At 30.6% G+C, this 23,170-nt stretch overlaps 3 protein-coding genes across 4 annotated transcripts; 1 reads left to right on the plus strand and 2 right to left on the minus strand.

Moving 5' to 3' along the window:
* Nucleotides 1–2,951: 2,951 nt before the first annotated feature.
* On the minus strand, nt 2,952–6,974 carry LOC106126345 (peptidoglycan-recognition protein LE). Of its 2 annotated transcripts, XM_013323958.1 has the most exons (5): nt 6,487–6,974; nt 5,121–5,282; nt 4,214–4,432; nt 3,778–3,929; nt 2,952–3,571 (listed from the first exon to the last, which is right to left on the minus strand). In XM_013323958.1, exons 1-5 carry the CDS (start codon nt 6,851–6,853, stop codon nt 3,158–3,160), a joined length of 1,314 nt encoding a protein of 437 aa, XP_013179412.1. In that variant the 5' UTR covers nt 6,854–6,974; the 3' UTR covers nt 2,952–3,157. The 2 variants fall into 2 exon arrangements, with proteins under 2 accessions (XP_013179412.1, XP_013179413.1); XM_013323959.1 differs by lacking the exon at nt 4,214–4,432 and having other exon boundaries at nt 6,487–6,973.
* Nucleotides 6,975–7,056: 82 nt separating this feature from the next.
* Nucleotides 7,057–17,376, plus strand: LOC106126344 (proton-coupled folate transporter). Its single transcript, XM_013323957.1, has 9 exons — nt 7,057–8,040; nt 8,616–8,810; nt 12,232–12,406; nt 13,484–13,669; nt 14,022–14,312; nt 14,727–14,881; nt 15,264–15,432; nt 16,077–16,236; nt 16,740–17,376. Exons 1-9 carry the CDS (start codon nt 8,005–8,007, stop codon nt 16,849–16,851), a joined length of 1,479 nt encoding a protein of 492 aa, XP_013179411.1. The 5' UTR covers nt 7,057–8,004; the 3' UTR covers nt 16,852–17,376.
* Nucleotides 17,377–18,110: 734 nt separating this feature from the next.
* On the minus strand, nt 18,111–22,724 carry LOC106126453 (putative serine protease K12H4.7). Its single transcript, XM_013324134.1, has 9 exons — nt 22,383–22,724; nt 22,112–22,299; nt 21,382–21,617; nt 21,162–21,297; nt 20,160–20,307; nt 19,852–20,011; nt 19,425–19,557; nt 19,057–19,226; nt 18,111–18,344 (listed from the first exon to the last, which is right to left on the minus strand). The coding sequence occupies exons 1-9, from the start codon at nt 22,578–22,580 to the stop codon at nt 18,232–18,234; spliced, it is 1,482 nt and encodes a 493-aa protein (XP_013179588.1). The 5' UTR covers nt 22,581–22,724; the 3' UTR covers nt 18,111–18,231.
* Nucleotides 22,725–23,170: the final 446 nt, after the last annotated feature.

Genomic DNA, 23,170 nt, shown 5'->3' on the forward strand with positions numbered 1-23,170 from the left:
TGTCGCCTGTCATTAACATTTGACTTACGCGTTGTTTATGTTATTGTTTTAAAACTATAACCTACAAATATTAAAAGTATCTTTGAACATTTGCAACATAACTTATTTAAATGTATCTCGTAAACTTTGGTAAGTTTGCGAAGCCTTTAGAGATGAACTAATCGCTTTTAAAGACGTCTTTCTCTCGTAATATCATCCAGTATTTTGGCAGGAGCATTGATGATTTGGCTAAACTCAACAAATGTTATTGATTGTAAAAAAACGATAAATATGTATAATAAGCATATCACTTATAAGTATCTACAGCTACTCTTAATACTGCCTTACTTTAGTTATTAATGAACCCGTCGGGCTTAAATTTATACTTATACGTACCAGCAAGCCCGTTTTCTAAAAATTGACGAACTCAGATGTTTCGTTAAATAATTTAGACATTGTGAGTATTGGGTGTTCCTAACATTCTACAGCAGTGATCGCTTGTGTTCCCTTCTCATATGTGGTATAAATTTTTTCATCAGTGCCGAGCCGATTGATAATGCTTATCTAAACTACCACTCATGGGATATAGCATAGTTAGGTGAAAATAAAACACTTTCAAGCAATGTCACCAGTGTGGCTCTTAAGGCCATGCCATCACTCGTAATTTAGGAATAACTTTGGTCCTGTGAAAATTTTACATTTTTAGAAATATTTTATATAATATTAATACTACAAACTACAATCAATTAAATACAAGAGATATAGGAAATATAAAACATTTCTTATATGGCATCAGCAGACTTTATTGTTTATATTTCATATTTTACAAGCTTAAACTAAATATAATCGTAAAATTAAAATCTTAAAACAAGATACCTTAAAATAATCAAACAGAACAAATTACAAATATAAAATAGACTTTACATAATTGAAAAACAATAACGCACCTTGACAACCATTGATTTCTTCTGCCAAAATACAACAATATTATCATCCATCTTATTCTTTTAGAAGAAACAGAGATAGCAACTTTTATCATAAATGTATATTGGCAATTAAAATCCTTGATTAACTTACACATATGACTTGTAAAAAAGTTTATATAAAACAACTTTCTCACATTTTCTTATTACTAAATACATGTAAATAGAAATATCTAGCACCATTTTATTATATAAAGTACCTATAATTCTATTAATCTCTATGGCAATAACCATAATTCCCTCCCCCTTAGCACCCTAAGCAGAACAATTCACCGGGGAGGATACCCGAAACAAACCGAGCTCTGCTGTGAACTCCAAGGTGGCAGCCCCGCTAACAGCCTAGGGCACAGTGGGCTAATCACCTGCTTGCGCGAACTTTATAGATTCAAGAAACAAATAGTAGAAAAGCACTGTGGACACCCTCTGCCCCACTATGGGGACACAGGACTTTAAGTCAAGTCAAGTCCTCCCCTTTATCAAAAATTAAAAACATCAGTATGCCAAAGTAATCTCTAACATGAATAAAATTTATACTTTTATGAACATTAATATCAAAATATATCTTACAGTCAATAAAACATGTTTATAACAATATCAATATTTTCTCAAAATTTAACTGCGCATAATCGAATAATATGTCAATTTGTTCTTTTTTTGTTCCCCTAAAGTAATCTTTTCTCGTGAAAGCATCTATTATACTTCAATTTATGACAGGAATGCAGAAGTTTCTTACTGAGGTGCCTCTACCGCTATCGAAGGTTGGCGATCATTTCTACACACCACACACAAGAATGTTTTCACTGTGACTCGTTATATAATCATAACAAACTCCTTTATTGTACTATTATCATATAAATAGGCACAAATGTCAACTTTATGATACAGTCTTATAAAAAAATATTACTTATTGATTTAAAAAAAAAATATGATAAAACGCTTCGTAAAATTGGTAACACTCCACTCATTCATAAACCTATTTACAAAGATATAAAACAACCTAATTATTCTATTGGAATGAAGATATGAGATCATCTTCTTATTCGTTGCATATATAAAAGATATTTAGGACTAAAAGAACAGTGGAACTTATTCATAAAGATTTTATACAAATTTAACATCGCCCAGTGAATTGTATACAGTTTTAAAAACTATAATTCTTAAAGATGAATATGATTTTGCAAAAAAGGTCTTTATTACATTTTTACAATGAATATTTTTGCTGTCTGGTTTTATAATAGATTCCACTGAAGAAACATGCGTACAAAAACAATTTGGCGATCATAACTAACCATTTTTGGTAAAAGATGAATCTAAAAATAATTTGATAGTCCTATCACGCCTTTGGTTTTACTCACACCATCAACCGTGTGTTTCTGAGACCAAAATCCCCATTTAAAACATATTGTTATATGACAATATGTTTTATAGAGATGTTGGTCTCGGAAACCAAGGGTAAGTCATGCTTGTATAAATAGTATTTGACGTAGTTTAATGATGCCCTAATGGTTGTTTATAGAAAATTAAACATTGTAAATAATTCAAATTATGTTTCAAACTTGAATTTGATTTTTCAATTTTCAGTGTGATAATATATTATTTTTTTAAATATTTTAGCAAAAAGGCTATAAATATTTGATTACATTAATTAATTATTTATGAATACATTTTAATTAAAAAGAACACTTGTAAGAAAAAATCTTAATCAATTTACATAAAATTTATATTTTTGTGAAATAAATTGAACACATCAAAGTAATAAAAATTATTGTAAATTACATTTATTTCAGTTTCTCCAGAAAATGCTTATCAAAGCCCTTTTATATATAATTTTACATAAAAAAATCTTATAATACCATATATTTTTGTCAATAATCAACTTATTTATAAGAAATAAGATATTATTATGCACATCTGATATTTTTAAATTGTGAAATAAATTGAACACATAAGAATAATACAATATCATGCTTTTATCTTACTAATATTATAAATGCGAAAGTTTCAATGGATGGATTTTTGCATGACATTTGGGCATAGATGTAGAATATTATAGAAGAACACATACAAACTAAGTTACTTTAAATTCTACGCAGCAGCCATTGGCAAAAGCTAGTTATAGATAATTATATAAATACTTCATATAGATTATTCTATATAACAGACCTTAAATTGCACTCAGGAGAAATTTAAAACAACTAATATCCTTTCGGAATAAGATTATCGACATCCGTTAAATTACTTACAAAATGTGGCCACTCTTTTATTATATCAAATAATTTATCACCCGGACTAAGAGTTGACATTAATTGTCTATGAGCAAACAATTTATAATCTTTTGTAATAACACCAAGATCGACACCATGTTTGATTAATTTTTTGCAAGCGTCTACCTGTTGCTTCGGTGGTGGGTCATTATTAAAAGTTCCTATAAATGCAATCGCTATACTATATTTGTTATATCCTTTTGTGTGAGAGCCTATGTAATTCCAGCCACGACCAAAGTACACAGATCCGTCCCCGCCAACCAAGAAATTATAAGCGATGTCGAACCATTTTCTTGACTCTATATGAAATGATTGTATCAACCGAACTGCAAGCACACACTGGCTCTGAAATTGAAATGTAAATATTTTTTAATTGATATCATTAGCAATATAAGGATTGAATTTTTATCATGAAAGAAATTTACAAAATCATATTTTTTTTCAGTAGAGAATAGAGTAGGAAAAATTATAAATTCAAACAAAGTATTATGTCTTTGATTAAGTTTACTAACATTAGAATGCAATGTAATGTGCCAAGCTTATATACAGACCTGTATATAACAGCTTTCGGTTGCAGTATGTGTTATAATCACCCATGGTACTGGTTGTACTATTTTATCCAGCGGTCCTTCGACTGGCTGTGCCAGCCAATCAGTTCGTGAGACAATCCTCAAGTGGTCTGGAGCTATCAACAAGGGATCCACTAGAAACAGTATTACAAACCGATATAAAAATGAAATAGGAATGAGGTATTAGTATTTTATACTATGGATGCATTATTTTATTTCAATTACCCATAAATATTTTGCTACTTGTAAATAAGACCTTATATGAACATACTGCAGTTTACTTGTAATAAAATTAACAATTACATAGTCATTACACTTCATTCTTACATAATATCATTCCATTTTTGACTTTCCATTTTATTTTTTAAAGGATAAGCAACTAGTTATATTTATATTAAAAAGCAGTATAAATAAATACCTCGGAAAGTACAATTCATGCACATGTCAGTTCTTTTTGTCTTTACCAATGCACCGTAGCTCTTTTTACTTTTACATTTCTCGTTGTCCGAGTTATCCGTAATGATTGTTAGTGATTTACCGATGTATAATAAAATTAACAATACAAATGTAAATGAGGTGATTATTATGTGAGAAATCGGATACAGTGCGTCATAGCTTAGCACCTCCACCGTCTTTGCTGAAATAGTGTTAATAATTATTAATGTTTTGGTTACCATCATATTGTAAAATTAGGCCTCACACGCCATGTTATAAACTGACTGATTGAACTGAACAAATCCTTGATATATTACAACCCCATTTTGTATATCATCTTGTAAATTATAACTATAACATGATAACAAAAGTGAGGCCCTTAGTTCAGAGTTTGTTTATTCTACAGCTGGTGAGTTTACAAACTGACAAAATTACCAAACTGATTATGACATATTTATAACAGTACAGATATAACATTCCATACACCTGAGTAAAAGCGTTAGTAACCAAGAATCTGTGATTAACAGCGTAATGTAATTCATTACATACATGTACAAAATTAAATTATTAATAAAGTGCAATGAAGAACCAAAGAACACCAGATATGCTTGAAATTTTTAAGAACATGAAGTATTATAAAAAGCAATACCAGATTTTTTTATACTTAATAAAAAAGCAAACACATTCTTTTCAATTTGAAATGATATAAAAAAAACTTTGTGATATACTGGCAAGAGTATTTATTCAATCTGTTATTGCATGTTAAATCATTTGTAATAAAGTTATTTTTTGGGTGAGTCTACAATTTTCTTAACATTATTTGAAGCATGTCTGTTATTATTTTAGTTGGAATCAATGCCTAAAAATAATAAATTGTATGAAAATCTTACCTGAGTATGCATCATTAAAGTAAGTGGATGTTGTACCTCTACTTTGCTCATCATTCTTACTCATTGTAATTAAAACAATTGTAACAATTCCTCCAACTACGATAATGCAAATTACAAATATTATTAATTTCTGCCGAGTTAGTATGTCATGCTTTTTTATAGCTGCAAATTTCAAAAACATTTGAATAACGAAGATATCTTAATAGATATACTATTATACAAATGAAACAATATAAAACACAAGTAAAATAATCAATTTTGCTTTTTTAATTGTCTTTTTAAATAAATGGTAATACTAAGAGGTACGCATACATATTATCCGGAGGCCTTATTAAGTCCTCTTTCCCTTCCCACCCTTTTTCTTATAAGGAAAGGATGGAAAGTGGAAGTGGACTTTCCGTTTGAGAGGATGCATGAGAAGGGAAAATATTTTCTTTCTGTGCATCCTCTCCTTCGTCGATTAAAGGTAGGCAACGCATATGCAATTGCGTATGTCTATGGGCAACGGTCAGTTCGCTATTTCAACGATTTCAGGTGGCCGCTTGCTCGTTTACCACCTTATGATATAAAAAAAAATACATAAAATATCATTTTGCTTTTTGCCATTTACAACACAATTCAGTACTTCTTTAGATCATTTTAAAAGGAAGTCCTATGACTAATCGAACAAAAATATATAACCACTGTAGTTATTACCAATGGCAACAGATAACATATGATTTAATGAACCAGTTTAATCAGGTATTTTGGTACTTCCCCACAAAATCAAGGGAGACAATACATGTACTTTTGCAAATGTATTTTTTGTAATCTTCTTTGTGTAAATACCCAAAGCCTCCCATGTATTTAATAACAATCTAACTTCAATTTATATTACCAAATTTGTGCCTGAACTTGAAATCATAGGTGAACTGACAATGTTGACCTGCATTAACACATAACATGCCATATTTTCATGTTAAAGTAAATTTTGCAATTTTTATATTGATGTTATATTTTTTAATACTAGTTGTACAGTTATTTTCAGAGAAAAATCAGAGTGCAATTAAGACCACTAGGGCCTTGAACTTTATTAATAATTAAGAAAACACAATTTCTTTAATAAAATTATGTGGAAGTTAACTTAAGTTTTACATATTGCTATTTGTTATTTAAAATATGAGAGGAATATAAACATATTTTAGATTTCCATCAGTGGAAACTCATAAAGAAAATGTAATAAAAAGCCAACGTTATTATTGACTAAAATGAAGCATTGCCTTACTTTTATGTGGATGAAATCAATACATTTTAACATTAATTTATAGCTAAACATTTCATAATGATTCCTCTATTTATGAGTATTTTTTAATGAAGTGTAACTTACTTGGGGCACTTTGGGGCTTATTTTGACATTCATCTTTATCCTCATTCTTATCTTCTGTATTTGTGTAAGAAGCATTTTCTACACCATTTTTACTTTGTATAATTGTAACGGGTCCATTAAAAAAAGTATTGTTACCAAAATGAACATTTTCGGAATTAGAAACTGAGACAGTTCCGATCACAGGTGAAGTCGAAGGAAGTAAACCTAAAGAATTAGGCGAAGCGTTACTAGTACTTAGTGTTGTCTGTTTGTTATATTCCGAATCATCGTCGCTCACTTCCTCGATAATTTGGACGTCTCCTATATCACCTTCAACTTTTATACCTGAATTACTTGAACTTAAAATTGGCTCACTTTTCATTGCCATTTTATAATGCACAATCACGTTTTCGACGTTAAATACGAATTAAACATTGTAAGTAGACATTCCAATTTTCAATTATTATAATACTGTACAAACAAAACAAATCAAACACCCAAACACGTAAAGTAAATCTGTCATAAATCATAAAGTTAAAAAAAGTAGTTGTGTCTATTGCCGAATAGGAAGTGCTTAAACAGGTGATCCTCCTTACTTTTTTTGTTTAAAGTGGGTATCTAAAAACTATCTCATCCACTCATCACCCTATAAAATGGTATAACGTTTATAACAATATTTTATATAAATATTGCTAATTATAATAAACATATTCACACTTTAACTTTCAAGAGACTGGACCTGCCAATTGTGCGCATTTCCATCTGTCGAATAGAACACAAAAAATAAGTTTTGATTTGCTTTCTAAATCCCTAGCTTGTGTGCTTGTTTTGTGTGTGTCCATTTTTTGGTTAATATTCGTTCATGGAGACGATGAAACTTATCGAAAATGTAAGCATCTTATGCACAGGTCTGTTGTCGTGACTCCTGCCAAGAAGTGACCGAATTTATTTGATCTTAGGCTCCTCAGAATAGATTTTTTTCCCAATGTTACATGTTACAGACCCCTTAATTAAATTATTTTAATATACATAGTTGTCTATGTATATTAAAATCATCATCTAGTCCATTTCTCCATAGTCAAATTATACGCCAGATAGCATATTAAAGTAAAATAAGACGGATATCTGAACCGGTAAGAGAGGCGTTGCGATCGCGGTTGAACCTGTCAGAACGTGTAAAAAAACCTACTTAGAAATAGAAAACGACATAAAAGAAAAAAATTAGACGACAGAAACAGTACAAAAAGGATCTTGTGACAATTTTTGACGTTGAACGGAGGCGCTAGTGTGCTTCCATAATTTATTTGGTGTTTTGCCCACCGGTTCAGATAGCTTGGTCGGTCTCTATATTTATCATGGCAAAGTCTGCAAAGTTCAGGATTTTGACTTGGCGGCAAGTTGCGTACAAGACAAGTTTCAATTTCAAAGTGGCGCGGAGTATTGCATCCACAGTAGTGGAGTAGTACTGACCAGTTCAAGTGTTAGTTTTTTGTTAGTAAGTTTTGTTAAAGTTAACCTTAAATAATAAAATTAATAAATATGGATAATTATTCAAGTAAGGATTCATACAGCGTGGTAAGTGCACGATACAATATTTTATGATGTAATTAATTTGAAAACAATTTTTTTTATGTTATCATTAATAAAAATTATTTTGTATATCTGAAGATTCTCCAAATAACCATATATAAAATATTTGATATATAAAAAAAAATTAAATCGTAATTCATATTTTCATAATATGGATGGAAATTATTTAAATACATAGCGTACAATGTTTAGTACATTACTAAAAAGCGTGTTGGTTGTGTGTATTTGTAAGGAAAGGATGGGACAGAGTACGGGGATATATACTTTATCCATCTGTCTCCTCCTCCATCAATTAAAGTTATGCAATTGCAGCTGTCTTTGGGCAACAGTCTTCGCTATTTTGGCATATTCAGGTGGCTGCTTGCTTCTTTGCCACATTATAATATAAAAAATATATTTTCTATGAATAATGTTACAGTAACATGCTTGATTTGGCACATCGGTAAGCTTGATATTGACATGCCAAATTAATTATTGGTTATTATTATGTTCTTATACAACAATAAAACACATCTATTACTTACAGGTGTGTATTATTGTTGATTTAAAAATATTTTTAGGATATTCCAAAGAAACCATGGTACAAATACATAACAGTGGAGCCGTTGATGTTTTTCTATATGCTGGCTTTCATGATAACTAATGTTATTGAGCAAACATTCTATGTATTCAAAGCATGTACCGTGAACCATGGCTACAGTGAAGATATATGTTACAACATTAGTAATTATAAAGATATCAAAACTGAAGTTCAGGTGAGAAAAATTAATTTATTTGTATAACTTTGTCTAAAAATAAAATTGTGTCAACCCTTAATGCCACACTATCTTCTATATTGCTAACTTGCAGAAATTTTAATATATGCTCATAAAATGGGACACAAAAATATATAATTTTTTTAAATTTAGAAATGAAGACCATTAGCAATACCTTTATGCAGAAATAGATCCCTGTACCCTTGTGACTCCTAAAATAAAGTCATAGACATTTTCATGACCCCACAAAAGTGAAATTAATCAATTATTACCATTTATGAAGAAACTAGTGTTCGCCGCGGCTCCGTCCGCGCTAGGTTAAAAACTTAACTATTAGCCTATGTTACCTATGTCAAATATCTGCAACATTCATACATCAGTTCTGAACATCTTCTAATAAACATCCATACAAACATTCACATTTATAATATTAGTAAGATAAGACTATATTTTTTAAAATTTTTACCTTATGATAGAATTGTGTACAATATAAAAAAATAATAAACTAACTATATACTTATTTTAATACTTTAAATGGTTAGGTACATAAATGTTGAAAATTGTCAACTAAAAGACTTTTATCATATTACATTTGACTACATGCAGTTAGAAATGACCGGACATTAATGTTAATTTTTTAGCGTCAGCTTAAATTTGATATTGGTTGGTATCATATTAAAAGTTATATCTCGACAATGGAATATTCCTTATGCCTACCAGTACACATAAATATGTATGTACAACTATAAGTATGACGTGGTTGCTATTAAATTATTCAAACTTTCGTGAGACATTATACTAAACTGATATAAAAACGACTAAACACTCACGTATATTCGTCCGGTGGCGGCACCGATTAGTTTCGAGCCCATCGGGGGCCCTTCACCAGGTCGTAGTCGGTGCCGCGTTTTTATATCAGTTTATGACGTGATTGCATTTAAAAGTAGATTGAATAAGCATCTTTTAGGCTAATATGTACTACATTTCGGCCACATGACTAAACATCAGGTGAGACCGTAGTCAAGTGCTGGCTTATTTATTGTAGAAAAAGTTAAGGCTATTATATAAAACTGTAATGTACAATAAAAATTACAATATGTGTTAATAAAAGCGATAATTTAATTATTAGGCTTTTACACCATTACTAAAGACTTGATAATTAAACATTAAATTCGCATAGTCGTGTTTATTTTAAAATACCTACTTAACCGAATTAGATGTCGCCCCTTGATCGATATTCGACTATTCAAATATTTTTTTTTTATAAAAATAAAATCGATACAATTCTCCAAGTATCAAACAGGTTCATTCTTTCGCGCAATTTGCTTAAAAATGGGTGTAAAGTTTTCGTTTTAATCATTAAAACATATACACGTGTGAAACCGCGGACAATAACGTATATTCGTAATACTATAAAAATATCTATACCCTTGACTGATAAATATAACGTCTTGCAACTTATCTTTATCTCAATACCTTGCTTATCATAAGTCTTCTTATTTGTTCGACATATCTTTACACATTTATCGTCTATGGACACAATATGATAATTTATTCAATACTATCGACTTGCCCTGACTTTGCCTAAACTAACGCTTAACAATAATAATACTAGATGTCGCCCGGGACTCCGCTTGGTTATAAAAATAGGTAGTAGCCGATTCTCAGACCTACAGAAAATAGTAAATTGCATAAAACTCGGTCAAGCCTTTTCGAAGGAGTATAATAACTAACATTGTGACACGAGAATATTAATAAGATTATAATAAAAAAATTTGATTGTATTTTTCTTTCCATAGGCTCTGTTATTAGTAAACCGATTTGGTAAATTCTTGTATTGTTGCAAAACTACACTATCCCCGGGTGACATGCACGTTTATTACTAGATATAAACCCGCGAATCCCGAACCTGCATTGCACGATGTCGTCTCTGAGGAGCGCCTACGGGTGCAGCGCCTCATTGGGGGCGCATTGAGGAGCCCTATTCTCGGGGTGGTCAGTGGGGCGTCGCGGTGGTAAGTTAACACGATCCCGTGGCGTCCCACATATGGCTATGAGGGAACAGAGGGGTTTAGTGGGTATGCTCCCATTCGGGGAGAGAATCCCACATAACTACCGTGCCTTCCCCGAGGCACGGAGTATGCCTAAAGCATTCCCCTCTGAAACAAAAAAAAAGATATAATCCCGCAAGCTTGAAGTTGCTGGCCACTGTAATGTATAAAATGATATTGTGTTAGTCTATTCTATATGACCAGATTTATAAAAATTCTTAATTTACAGTTTGACGGTGACATATACTTAATATTTAACCTAATTAATTTGAACGCTGATTGCGTGTGATAATATAATAACGCATTGCTTGCTACAATATTATACGCAGTAGGCATTTGTGTTATAGATCACGACAATCTAAATATGATAACTCAAGACGTTTTACAAAATGTTATTAAACTATTGTTCTTTAAATTTATAGCGAAAATATCACTGTTTTTTTTTTTAGTTTTCTATTAGTAGTAGTAGTATAAGGATCACATCGATTATTCTGCACAGAAATCTTGTCTGTATGTATTTATATAAAGTATTTATATACTTATATATATACTACAAGAAGTATATATATAAAAAATTAAAAAAAATATTTATATATGTTTATATGGGAAAAACAATAAAGTTATTTTATTATTGCGTCTTCTAAAATCGGAAACATTATGTGCAAATGAAAGTTAATTTTTAATATTAATTTATATATGAATTTCGATCCAAACAGCCAGCTTTAAGTAGTGTGTTGTGAGAGTTTAAAATCGTGACTTTTTACAATCTACATCATAAGCAAAACCTAGCAAATAATGCGCAGTTTTGTGAGTCATATTGCATAACATAATATGTTATCCATAAAATGTCTTTAATTTTTTATGTAAAATGAGATTATATGAATTAGTTAATGTTTTATAAACGGTACTAGTAATATAGTATTTGCTAACTGTTAGCATTGCATTCTTTCAGAACCAGAGATTAACCTCACGGAAATTATTGTAACTTTATTCCTCTTTATTTAAACCGTGCGGTCTACACTGTCGAATTAATGTAAAAACATATTTAAACTCCATTTAATTGTGACAAGAAAATCAATCTGAAGAGCCTATGGTGTAATGGTTAATACGGATATTCGATCACGTAGTCTTGAATTCGAATCTGCTATTCTACTAATGACGTCAACATAAGGCTAAAGTAAAGAATTATTCATATTGTAAATGCGATAGTTTAGAGGGATGAATGGATGGAAATTTCCCATATAGGTAGAGTATAAGTCTGAAAGAAAATATAGACTGACGAAGCTGCGGGCGACAGGTTATATATAGGCGACATTTTGAAGTCTAGTTAAACATTATTTGATTTTATAAAAAACCTTATTTATTCCCAGGTGACAGTATCAACGTTTCATCAATGGAATGGCATCGCAAGTCATATAGTGCCTCTCCTATTAGCTTTCTTTATAGGTTCGTACAGTGATAAACGTGGCCGCAAGTCAATCCTTCTAGCTGGGCTGTTGGGCAAACTTTATTTCTCTATCATGATCACATTGAATACAATCAAAGGTTAGTTCTTCATTTCTTAATTTTATTTTGTTGAAATATGTACACGTATGCGTAGGAAGGGGATTCATATATAGCGGCTGATGGAGATGTATATGGAACTAGTACGTAATGTAGCGACCCTTCGTAGGGATAAGGGCAGGTTGATGATGATGATGAGTACACATATTCGTTTATTGCCAAGTATTTACTAACAAAATCATACTTTTATTGACTTAGAAATTGATGATACAAAATTTATTAAAAATCACGGCCTCACTGACTTCGGTGTAGATACCGACTTTTTAATTTTTTTTTATTAAAATACATATATCGGTTCAATTCAGTACAATTTTTCAGATTTCATTCTCATCGGATTTTATTACCTCCTCCTCCATTCCACCTTAAGACTAGCTTAGGGTTTTGATGTCAGGATGTTTTTATTATTGGTCCACATCGTGCATTATTACCAGCTCATTGTAAAATTTTACGAATAAATATTTGTTCAATACAAAAACATATTCAATACTCGTATGATACCTTGTTACTAAGAAAGATGTAATCAATAAGCCTGACAACCTTTCTTAGAAACATTGCTTACGTGTAGTTCTTACTGTGGGTTTCCACTGCGATGACATTTATATTGGTACATATTGTTGTCTCTATTAATTCACAGAGAATATAAGAGATAACAGTTGCTTAATTAATTAAATCTTTACTAGCTGTTGCCCGCGACTCCGTCCGCGTGGAATGAATAAAAAATCTTAATTAGTTCCCGGCAATTATTCGAATTTATCGCACTTTTTAAACCTTCCCTAGACCGCCATGAACATTTCAAGACCTAGATAATATAAATCCGTTCAGCCGTTCTCTAGTTTTAGCGAGACTAACGAACACCAATTGATTTTTATATATATAGTGTTGGAAGAAAATCTGAAAATTTGCTAGTGTATTGACCCAACACTAGCCTTACTAAAATGTCGACGTTTATGTCCCCTCACTATTCATTCTGACACTTGACTTTGTAATGAAAGCACGTCATTCGCGCCAAAGGATTCTAATTAATAACGTCTGTAAACAGATAATAATAATTATTTACAGCATGGCCAGTGGAATACATCATTTATACTGCAGCGTTTCCAAGTGCCTTAACAGGGGCGGACTTATCGATATTCGCGGGTAGTTTTGCATACATATCTGACGTATCTTCATTAAAGAATAGAACATTAAGAGTTGGCATCCTGGATATTGTCTATTTAAGTACAATGCCAGCAGGAGTAGCTCTAGGTATGTTTTTATTATATTTTTATAGCTGTGGCCCGCGACTCAGTCCGCGCACAATTAAAAAAACTAAAGCCTTCTTCGATAAATGAACTAACAAAAAAATAATTTTTCAAATCGGACCAGTAGTTCCTGAGATTAGCGCGTCTAAACAAACTCTTCCGCTTTATAATATTAGTATATATATAAAGGCATATAATTGTTTAGAGTTTCTCAATTTATTTTTATGTTTTTTGTTACTTCGTAATTCCGATTTTGATTATTCTTTTTTTATTCGAAAGCTAACGCGTGTCATTTTTTGACAAATTAAGAGGTATCAAGCGGTTTTTTTTTTGTTAAATAATGTGAACTTTTTCAGGTAATCTTTTATATACAAAAGTGGTTAACAAATCTTTTACTGCAATGTTTCTAATAAACACTTGCCTTATGCTAATCGCCACTATTTACTGTATTTTCGCATTAAAATGGCAAACGCGTATAGAACAAAAATCCCTTAGGGAAGCCAACGTGAAAAATCCAATCGCTGATTTCTTTGAATGGAACAACATTAGTCAGACTGTTGTTACATTAACAAAGAAAAGGCCAAATAATAGAAGAATGCTACTCTGGTTCCTACTCATTTCAATGGCTTTTTACACATTCCAAAGAGGTAAGGAAAGTTTTACATTAAACATTTTTGTATTAGTCGAAGTATAATGTGACACAATTTAAAAACGAAAGCAAAATTTATGACTTATATTTCACACTTACACCAATACGGGAATTCTCTAATAAGGAATCAATATCTCGATAAAATAATCAACAGTTTCAGGGCGGAATTAATATAAAACATTCATACATCTATGTAAAACCTAGCTACTCCTTAGAAAATAAATTAGTAGCCTATGTGTTCTTCCAGACTATATTCTACAACTTTGTCAAATTTCAGCGCGATGGATGCAACAGTTCTGAATATACCTTCTAATAAACATCCATCCATCGATCTAAACATTCACGTTTATAATATTAATACGATGTTTTTAGTTCAATTTCAAAGTTCAAACAGGTGATGTGATATTTTCAGATGAAAGACCAGTTATGTATCTTTACGTGACGAATGTTTTTGGCTGGGATGAAGTTGACTTTAGTAAATTCCGTACATTCCTCAGCACAGCATACGTCGGAGTTATGCTTCTAGGAATACCGGTGTTCACTAAAATCTGGAATTGGAAAGACACGGTAAATAACTTATACCTACTTATATAAATACTAGCGTTCTTAATTTAGGTTTCGAGCTTGGGGTCTTGAATAATAAAAAAGTTTTTTTTATATATTTAAAACTAGCTGTCGCCCGCGACTCCGTCCGCGTGGATATATATAAACTTAATTAGTGTAGCCCAGCCATCCATCTAATCTCATCCATCTAAACATTCGCATTTATAATATTAGTAAGTTAAATAAAAAGCAGCTCTTTAAGGCATAATTCGAAAAAAATGAATAAATAGTACCCTAAAGCCGTTCTTGAGTTATAAATAGTGTAACTAACACGACTTTCTTTTATATATATAAGATTGTGTTCTTCCGAGCCACTATATAGTTTGTATCGCATTATACTTTTTAGGCGATAATAATGTTGGGCGCTGCAGCACATATTTGTGGGCACACAATATACGCGCATGCGACAATTGGTAGAAGTCTTTATATTGGTGCAACTATAGCAGCATTTGGTCCTTGCGTTGCCCCAATGATCAGAGCTATGACTTCAAAAGTTCTACCGGCAGCGGAGAGAGGTAAAACACGAATTAACTAACAAGATTCTTATGTCCTTTCCCCACAAATCAACGTAAATCTTATAAACTTGGCGATTTTAGTCGCTAAGACCTACTCACAATGTCACAGATGTTGAAACACAGCACGTCGCCGACATTTATATCCTCATCGAAACAGTCGATCGCAACCAGTTTGTCAATATCGTCGTTATTAAAGTCGCTTCAATTTTCAAGATGGCGGAGCAAATCTATAAATTTGACATGTAGTCGCTATGCTTGCAATGTCCGACTATTCAATTGTGTACGGAGCGCACAACGTTAAACTCACGACGCTAGGATACAATATTAATTTCGAAGATTTACGTTGCCTTTTACGAAAATCTCTCTCTTTCCCTAGCTGGGACTAACTTCCCTAACATGGTGGTGGGAATTACTTTCTTACTGGGGATTAACCACTTCATTCTATCCTCAAATCCTCCGTCAGTCTTGGCAATCACTTATATTTTTCAGTCCCACATATTTCCAAAGAGAGTAACAGAGAAATATCTACTTAAATTAATTTACAGTTAAAATAGTATAACAAATCTATACTAAGGGGGTCTCTCAGTTTATCATGAACTCTGGGATCGTCAATTAGTTAATTATTATATAATATACGATTTCAGGTGTCGCATTTGCATTCCTATCTGTAATGGAAAACGCGGTCGCGATGTTCGCATCAATTGTATATTCACAATTATACAAAGCAACATTAAAAACAGATTATATAAATTCTATATTCTATCTCACTATAGCTACACAAGCGATAGTATTTATATTAGCAAGGTATGTATAATTTGATAACGTAATTGTTTTGATTCGATGACATATTAGTACAAATTGACAGTATCTACATTTTTTTTTAATTTTATGTCCTGGTAACATAGACTTTTAGGTCATGTCTTATTTGGAAAATGTTCGTTACTTTGGATTCACTTCACTTAAACAGTAACTACAATTGTAGTGTGTCCAAAGAGTATACTGAGTGTGTCTATTTAAGATAGTTTGACAGTTCACTTGACACTTCACTAGAGATGGGTTAATTAAAATCGGTTATGAAAATTTTCGATTCTCTATGGTTGTTCTAATAGAACTTGCTATCAAAAATTTCGTGATTATTGTTTTTAATTAACAATATAAATGAAATTGTTTCTTTCTATGCCAACTTTATTTTTCAAAACTACGTAGAAAAATAAAATATTAAACCAAATTTTGAGTCTTATTTATTTTTAATTATTAATTGTCTTTTAATTAGCACTTTTGAATAATAACGTACGAATAAATTCCAGCGCAACTGAAATAGCTCTTAATGGCAGACGTATAGAGACTCTTATAGAACAAGACGAAGCACAAATTCCCACTGCTGCAGCTTTAAATGATAAGGATCAAGAAGTATATTAACATTATATACAAATTTAATATACATTTATGTAAAAAATTAAATAATGAAATTACTTAATTGTAACAAGGCTGTGTCCAAAATAGTATAAGATTTTTTTTGTTACGATTATCTTTTTGGTTTGATATATAATGAAATTTTAAATATGTTAAAAAGTCTAAACAGACAGAATTCCATGGTAAAGGTAGCTTAACATTTTAAATAATTGTTATATTTGTGTTAAATTTTTTTTTTATAATAGATCATATTCCACTATTAGGTTGAACAATATTAGGGTAAATATATTATTAAGGATAATTTTATATTAAAAGACGTCATAATCAAACAAAACATATCGTAAAGAATTTGGTCTTAGAAACTCACGGTTTGTTTTTTAAAGCCATACTGAGATACATGATTCAAATCCTGGATATGATAGAAAGTTATGCTCAAATCTGTACAATGTACAAAATCCTGCCTTTAAAAACTTCCTATTAGAATTTTAATAACCGCATTTGTGAATTGTGTAGAAATAATTTTAAATGTTAATAAAAAATTTATATATTTGTTTCTAATTAAATTTGCAGTTTTATTTGATTTACTACTTTCCAGCATTCAATTTGACTTAATAAAGTACATAATTTCACTAATAAACAGATTAATTACAAACCTACAGGTATTTATTTAAAAAAAAAATCTCCAATAAATGTTTTAAGGGAATCAAATGAAAAATAAAATATTTTCTGCTACAAATATAATTCAAAATAAATGTTACATATTTAAAATACAAGAGATAATAGGAATTTATTATAATATTCGAGTATAACATGTCATTTTTATTTTGTGTATACATTTTTGTGAGTAGTTAAAAAGATGGATATAAAAAGTAGTAGAAGAGTAAAAGGAGATTCCATATACCTTACTATCTTACTCTAATAGAAATCCATAACAAATCTTTGGATTGTCTTTTTGATAATTTCATACATTTTATAAGTACTTTATAAAATAAAAGATACTTTGACTGACTTAATATACAAATATCGTCAATCGTAGTATTAAACAGTAAAACTTAAAACGCCATACAACGGCCATTACAATATTTCAGTTATTTAATGAAAAGTAATACTTAATTGTGTATAATTATACAAAAAAAAGTCTTTTACCAGGAACATTTTAGAATTTACAACTTTTACCATGGGTTTCTGACACTGAAATCTCTGTACAAAACATATCATCGTCCCTTACATTATCTTTGACAAAACAGAGATAACAGTAAATTTAAAACGAAGATTTGAGACTCAGAAACCCATGGTTAGTGAAATTATTTATAATAATATTTTGACAATTTACCGCAGAACGCTTAACATTATGGTAACCACTTATTATTATTTCTTCTACAAAATTTATGGTTGTGACAGCCATGTATCGAGATATTGTTGAATTTCAACTCTTGCCTCAGTCAGTTGAGGTAGATCTTTGTCACTTGCCGGATACATGTTGGCGCAATGTGCGGTACCTGTAGACATAAATATTTACATATTAACTATAACCCTTGGCTCTGCTTGCTTGGGAACAAAAAAAACTTTATTAGTAGCCTATGTGTACTTCCAGACTATATTCTATATCTGACAAATTTCACAGAGATCCTTGCAGACATTCTGAAGATACTTTCTTACAAACATCCATCAATCTATCCAAATGTTCGCATTTATAATATTAGTAAGAAGTAAGATATCATTGTGTATTATATAAATAGACAGAGGATTTCGTTTGTGACATGACATAGCAAAGATCGACATACATAAAAACTTATTTCATTTTGCCTGACTTACAGTATAGCAAATATTTTTTCATGAGTTTGTAATTATGTATTTTAGTATATAGGCTAGTATATTATGTATATCAATACCAATGAATGAGGCGTCATTTTAGTTAGAGTAGGCCCCGAGCCCCTCGGTGGGGACATTTAGTGAGCTGATGATGATAGCAGTAAAATCAGTCAGGATTTTTCTGAATAAACAACTAATTATTCCAAATGTTTGACTGCCCTGATTATTCCTTTAATTTTCTTTTAGAAGAGAGTAAACTAAATCAATTATGACAACATATTCTTGAAAGACATGAGAATGATGAGAGATGAGAAGACACGAGGTGAAATTTCTCTGGTAATCAATATATATTCCTTGTACCACCTCATTATTAATTAGAATTAAAAAAAAAACACTCACCGTGAATATAAATAGCTGGTGCATTATTATCTTTTGTGGTGGTGATACCGAGAGCATGCCATGGATCAACTGAGCCGTGCACAAATACAACTCTATCCACATCTATACCTAATCCACCGTAATAACTGTTGCTCCATTCCGCTGCATTCTCTATAAATTCTTTGTTAAACCTAAAAAAAAGTTAGTAGTGTTAAAATGAGTTCATGAAGATAACAAAATGTTTTTCATGTATATATTAAATTATTTGATTAAAAATAATGTATTTTTATTTTTTAGTCAATTTTTTTTTACTTAATATGTATATAAAAATTTAATACTAAGTTTGTGGTAGGAATAAAAATATTTATTAAATAGTCTATGGCACTTACTTTTTACCGAAAACATCTTGACACTGTTGCACAAAGAAATCCAATTTGAAATGATCACCAAATATACTAACTTCTCCCGAGGATGTTTGGTAAAAACCAAACTCAGTGCAAGTCTGATACATCCATTGACGGCCTAAAATCAAATTAAATAGAATTTTAAACATAATATTTAAATTGAAATTACATATAGTTAATTCCAAGATTGAAAGTTCTCATATTTACACAAAAGATTTATATCTGTCTTCATTTCTTTTTATATTCAAATCAATGTATATTTCTCCCCTAAGCTATTCATAAACCCTGAACAGATTTTTATGATACTTGTAGAAAATTCTTGAAGACACTACATAATTGTGATCTAAAAACCAGTTAAAATAACATTTGTTTTTAATATTTTTAATTATATTTAAAAGTATTAATAACTTACCTCCTTCGGAACTCAATGTTGTGTTCCTTAATTCATTAATCATATTATTGTAGCTGTAATCCATACAAGTTTGATTTGCTTTGTTCAACATTATAGAATTGAACGCAGCTAAACGTTTGTATGGAGCCTCATCACCCGGCTCTGTTAGCAGTTTGCACACCTGTGTATATAATATTATGTTATAGTACATATCTTTATATAGTTTTATATTACATAACTTTATTTTACCCACATAATCTATGCTGAAGTAGAGTGTATATTGGAACATAAATTTAAATCATTTCTAGTATAAATTTTGATTTACTCACAGTATTGATGGTTATATTCTTATACTTTGTATCAGCACTAATACGATTGTCCTCATTATATTGTACAAGGTCAGCGAAATCATCAGCTATCGAATTGAAGAAATTTTTCATATCATTCTCCGTTGCTTTTGAAAATGGCATACACATTCTGAAAAAGAATTTAAACAGTTTCTTTTTGATTAAAAATTCTTATCCTTTCAAAACCTTAAATAGGATATAGGCATATACTTATTTTTGCTTCATTTATATTAAATAAAATTTCACTTTACATTTCAGCTTAAATGTTATTTGAATAATTTCACATTAAACTTGTTATGTATTGAACATTCCGTAAATTGCAAACAATAAATATTTCTAAAGGTATTTTTTGTAGAACAAGGCTATTGTTATAATAATTGCAAAAATACTTTGCATATATATGGAACGTTCCATTACTAACGGTGACAATTTATGAATAGAATCTTAAATTTTACTGTGGCAGTAAAGGAAAATTTGTAAAATATAAAACGTATATAGGAAGACTATTTAACACAATTCTGGTACAACTATCCAGTGTTTACTTCGCTTTATTACTTATGCCGAGGATAGCACCGTCAAACAATCTTTTTTTCTAACTTCAATACCCTATACATATTAATTTGATAGGAGACAACAGAATTGTTTTATTGAACTTACTAAGAGCACAATTTAACTAACAAACATACTTCATTTAATATAAGGTTCAAATTGCACTATCAAAGACATACATAAACCTTTGATCCCATATTTATCAAAACAATTAAAAATAAAATTTATGACTTGCAAATAGGAAAACAAAGGATAGTAACTATGTAAATAACTGGTCAATTTGTGATAAAAACTATATTGTAACTAACTCATACCATTTTACGACCTCATTGCTATATAACATTACATAAAACATGGTGAACAGGTTTCATACTTAAAATAATTAAAAACTAAATAGATCTAGATTAACCACTTTTACTAAAAAGGTACTCTTACCTGAATTCCTTTTCAATTTCTTCTGGCTGTGTTTTAATTAACCCTTCTATCTGTTCATGAGCATTACGCAACTGGTTAACACAATCATCGCTGCCAGTCTTCTCACGAAGAGCATTCACTACAACCTCAAAGTATTCTGTAAGAGAACATACAATAATAAGTAGAATTTGGATAAATGCTGTTCTATATTATGCTGAAATGTATTATTTTTATAACTTACCCATAAAATTAACTTTTGCAAGCAATGGTCCACTTGAAGAAACCGAAGCATGCACCAAATGAGGATACTTCATTCTTAGCCAAGCAGCCAAGGATCCTGGGTAAGAACCACCAAATGCCACCCATTTCACTTCACGGTTTAACTTGAGCTTATCATTCATAGCTGTTATGAAATTTGCCAAATCTGCTAATGCCTGAGATGATGATAAGTACTGCAAGTTTTTTGTGCTGAAGTCTCTGAAAGGTTAAACAAAATATTAATTTTCTTTCTATATTCTTAATTAAGAACAATATTATGCCTGGGAATGATTTTACACAAATTTTATAATTTTATACATCATATTTCAAATTCATAATGGCACACAGATGTCAAAGGAGTTTGTAATTGTTATTAAAACTATTTTATTCTAATGAAAAATGACTGTCAATGAATGTCATTGAATTCCTGATTGTCAATATTAATTATTAATTTTATAATTTTTATTTAAGAAGAAAGATACACCCTACAATACCTTAACTTTACAAAACTGAATTGCAAAACAATAAAAGAGATAATTCATTATAAACTGAGATTGGTACAAAGTTAAGGCAATGGTGGTGAGTATAAAAGCTAGATATTTAATATCATAAACCAAGAAATCAGTACTTTTTATACCAAACTTGCTTAAATGTGTTGATTGGTCTATGGGTCAAGCGGTCCAATGGGGAAAAAACCATATTATTTTACTTACTCAGTGGGATGACTCTCTCCATAATACCGGTGTTCTAAGTTGATACAGAGAGCATTGAATTTTTTTGCATAATCAATCCACGCTCCCTTTACCATCCATCTAGGATCAGCTGGTCCTTCACCACCAATCATTAGAAATATAGGACCAGGATTTTTATAGTCATAAAAACTGTCATTGATATAATATCGCTGTAAAAGTGTTAAAATAGATTTAATATGAAGGTTTTCACTATTAATTATGCTTATATTTATAAATAAACTATTTTTTTTACCTGCTTCCAACTACGTAAATCAGTAGGACTAAAATGGTCCAACTTTTGCTTAAACCACTGTGCAGGTGGTACTTTTTCTCCAGCGTATTCACCGGGAATTCCTAGGTTACCATTTTTACTTCGACCGAGACGGAATTCTTTACTGCCATGGCATAATACCAAATGAAATAGCAAAATTGATGAGGTTTTTAACCACATAATGAAAAGTAAATCACAATTATGGCAAATAAAAAATAACTGAAATTCAATAAAGAAGTCGTATGCGGTTTACTCATGAGAAGCTGAGAACCGAGAATGAAAAATGCTGAAGTGTTTACGTTTGCGCGAATATGATTGATTTGTTGTGTGTGACCAGATTTAAATGTAACATTCTACTAACTTGGTTATCATTACAAAAAGCAATTATTATACCATTAAATAGTTTTCAATTTTTTGCTATAAAAAACGAAATTTTAATCATCTTTAGGTATAGTTTATATCTGGGGCTGAAGAGCACTGAGCTTTCTTAATCATTAATCAGAAATATCTTTGATGGCGACAGATTTGCGCGTAATGTTTATTTAATGTTTTCTTTTAATTTCATTTTTTTAATCAATCCGATAACGTACAACTGTAGACTGTAGAAAAAAAAATAGTAATGCTGATAACATTTATTTTGTTAAAAAGATATTTGTATTTCATTTCTTAATTTGAGGCTCCAATTTTGTTAAAATCGTAGAATTATACTAAATCTGGTCACACAGGATATGAACAAATTGTCAATTGGTAAAAAAAACTAGCATAGATCA

Source organism: Papilio xuthus, unplaced genomic scaffold, assembly GCF_000836235.2.
Source record: "Papilio xuthus unplaced genomic scaffold, Pxut_1.1 DF825017.1, whole genome shotgun sequence".
In the NCBI taxonomy this organism is placed as follows: Eukaryota; Metazoa; Arthropoda; class Insecta; order Lepidoptera; family Papilionidae; genus Papilio; species Papilio xuthus.

Bases quoted from the DNA above. Each gene is read 5' to 3' on its own strand.
- LOC106126345 (XM_013323958.1), bottom strand. From the start codon at position 6,853: ATGGCAATGAAAAGTGAGCCAATTTTAAGTTCAAGTAATTCAGGTATA. The intron at 3,930-4,213 runs GTATTTATTTAT...TACTGTTTCTAG, and splicing joins CATGAATTGTACTTTCCGAG to TGGATCCCTTGTTGATAGCT. The intron at 3,572-3,777 runs GTCTGTATATAA...TTTCAATTTCAG, and splicing joins CCGAAAGCTGTTATATACAG to AGCCAGTGTGTGCTTGCAGT.
- LOC106126344 (XM_013323957.1), top strand. From the start codon at position 8,005: ATGGATAATTATTCAAGTAAGGATTCATACAGCGTG. The intron at 12,407-13,483 runs GTTAGTTCTTCA...AATTATTTACAG, and splicing joins CACATTGAATACAATCAAAG to CATGGCCAGTGGAATACATC. The intron at 14,313-14,726 runs GTAAGGAAAGTT...TGATATTTTCAG, and splicing joins TTTTTACACATTCCAAAGAG to ATGAAAGACCAGTTATGTAT.
- LOC106126453 (XM_013324134.1), bottom strand. From the start codon at position 22,580: ATGTGGTTAAAAACCTCATCAATTTTGCTATTTCATTTGGTATTATGC. The intron at 19,558-19,851 runs GTAAGTTATTAA...ATTTGATTTTAG, and splicing joins AACATTGAGTTCCGAAGGAG to GCCGTCAATGGATGTATCAG. The intron at 19,227-19,424 runs GTAAGTGCCATA...ACTTTTTTTTAG, and splicing joins CAAGATGTTTTCGGTAAAAA to GTTTAACAAAGAATTTATAG.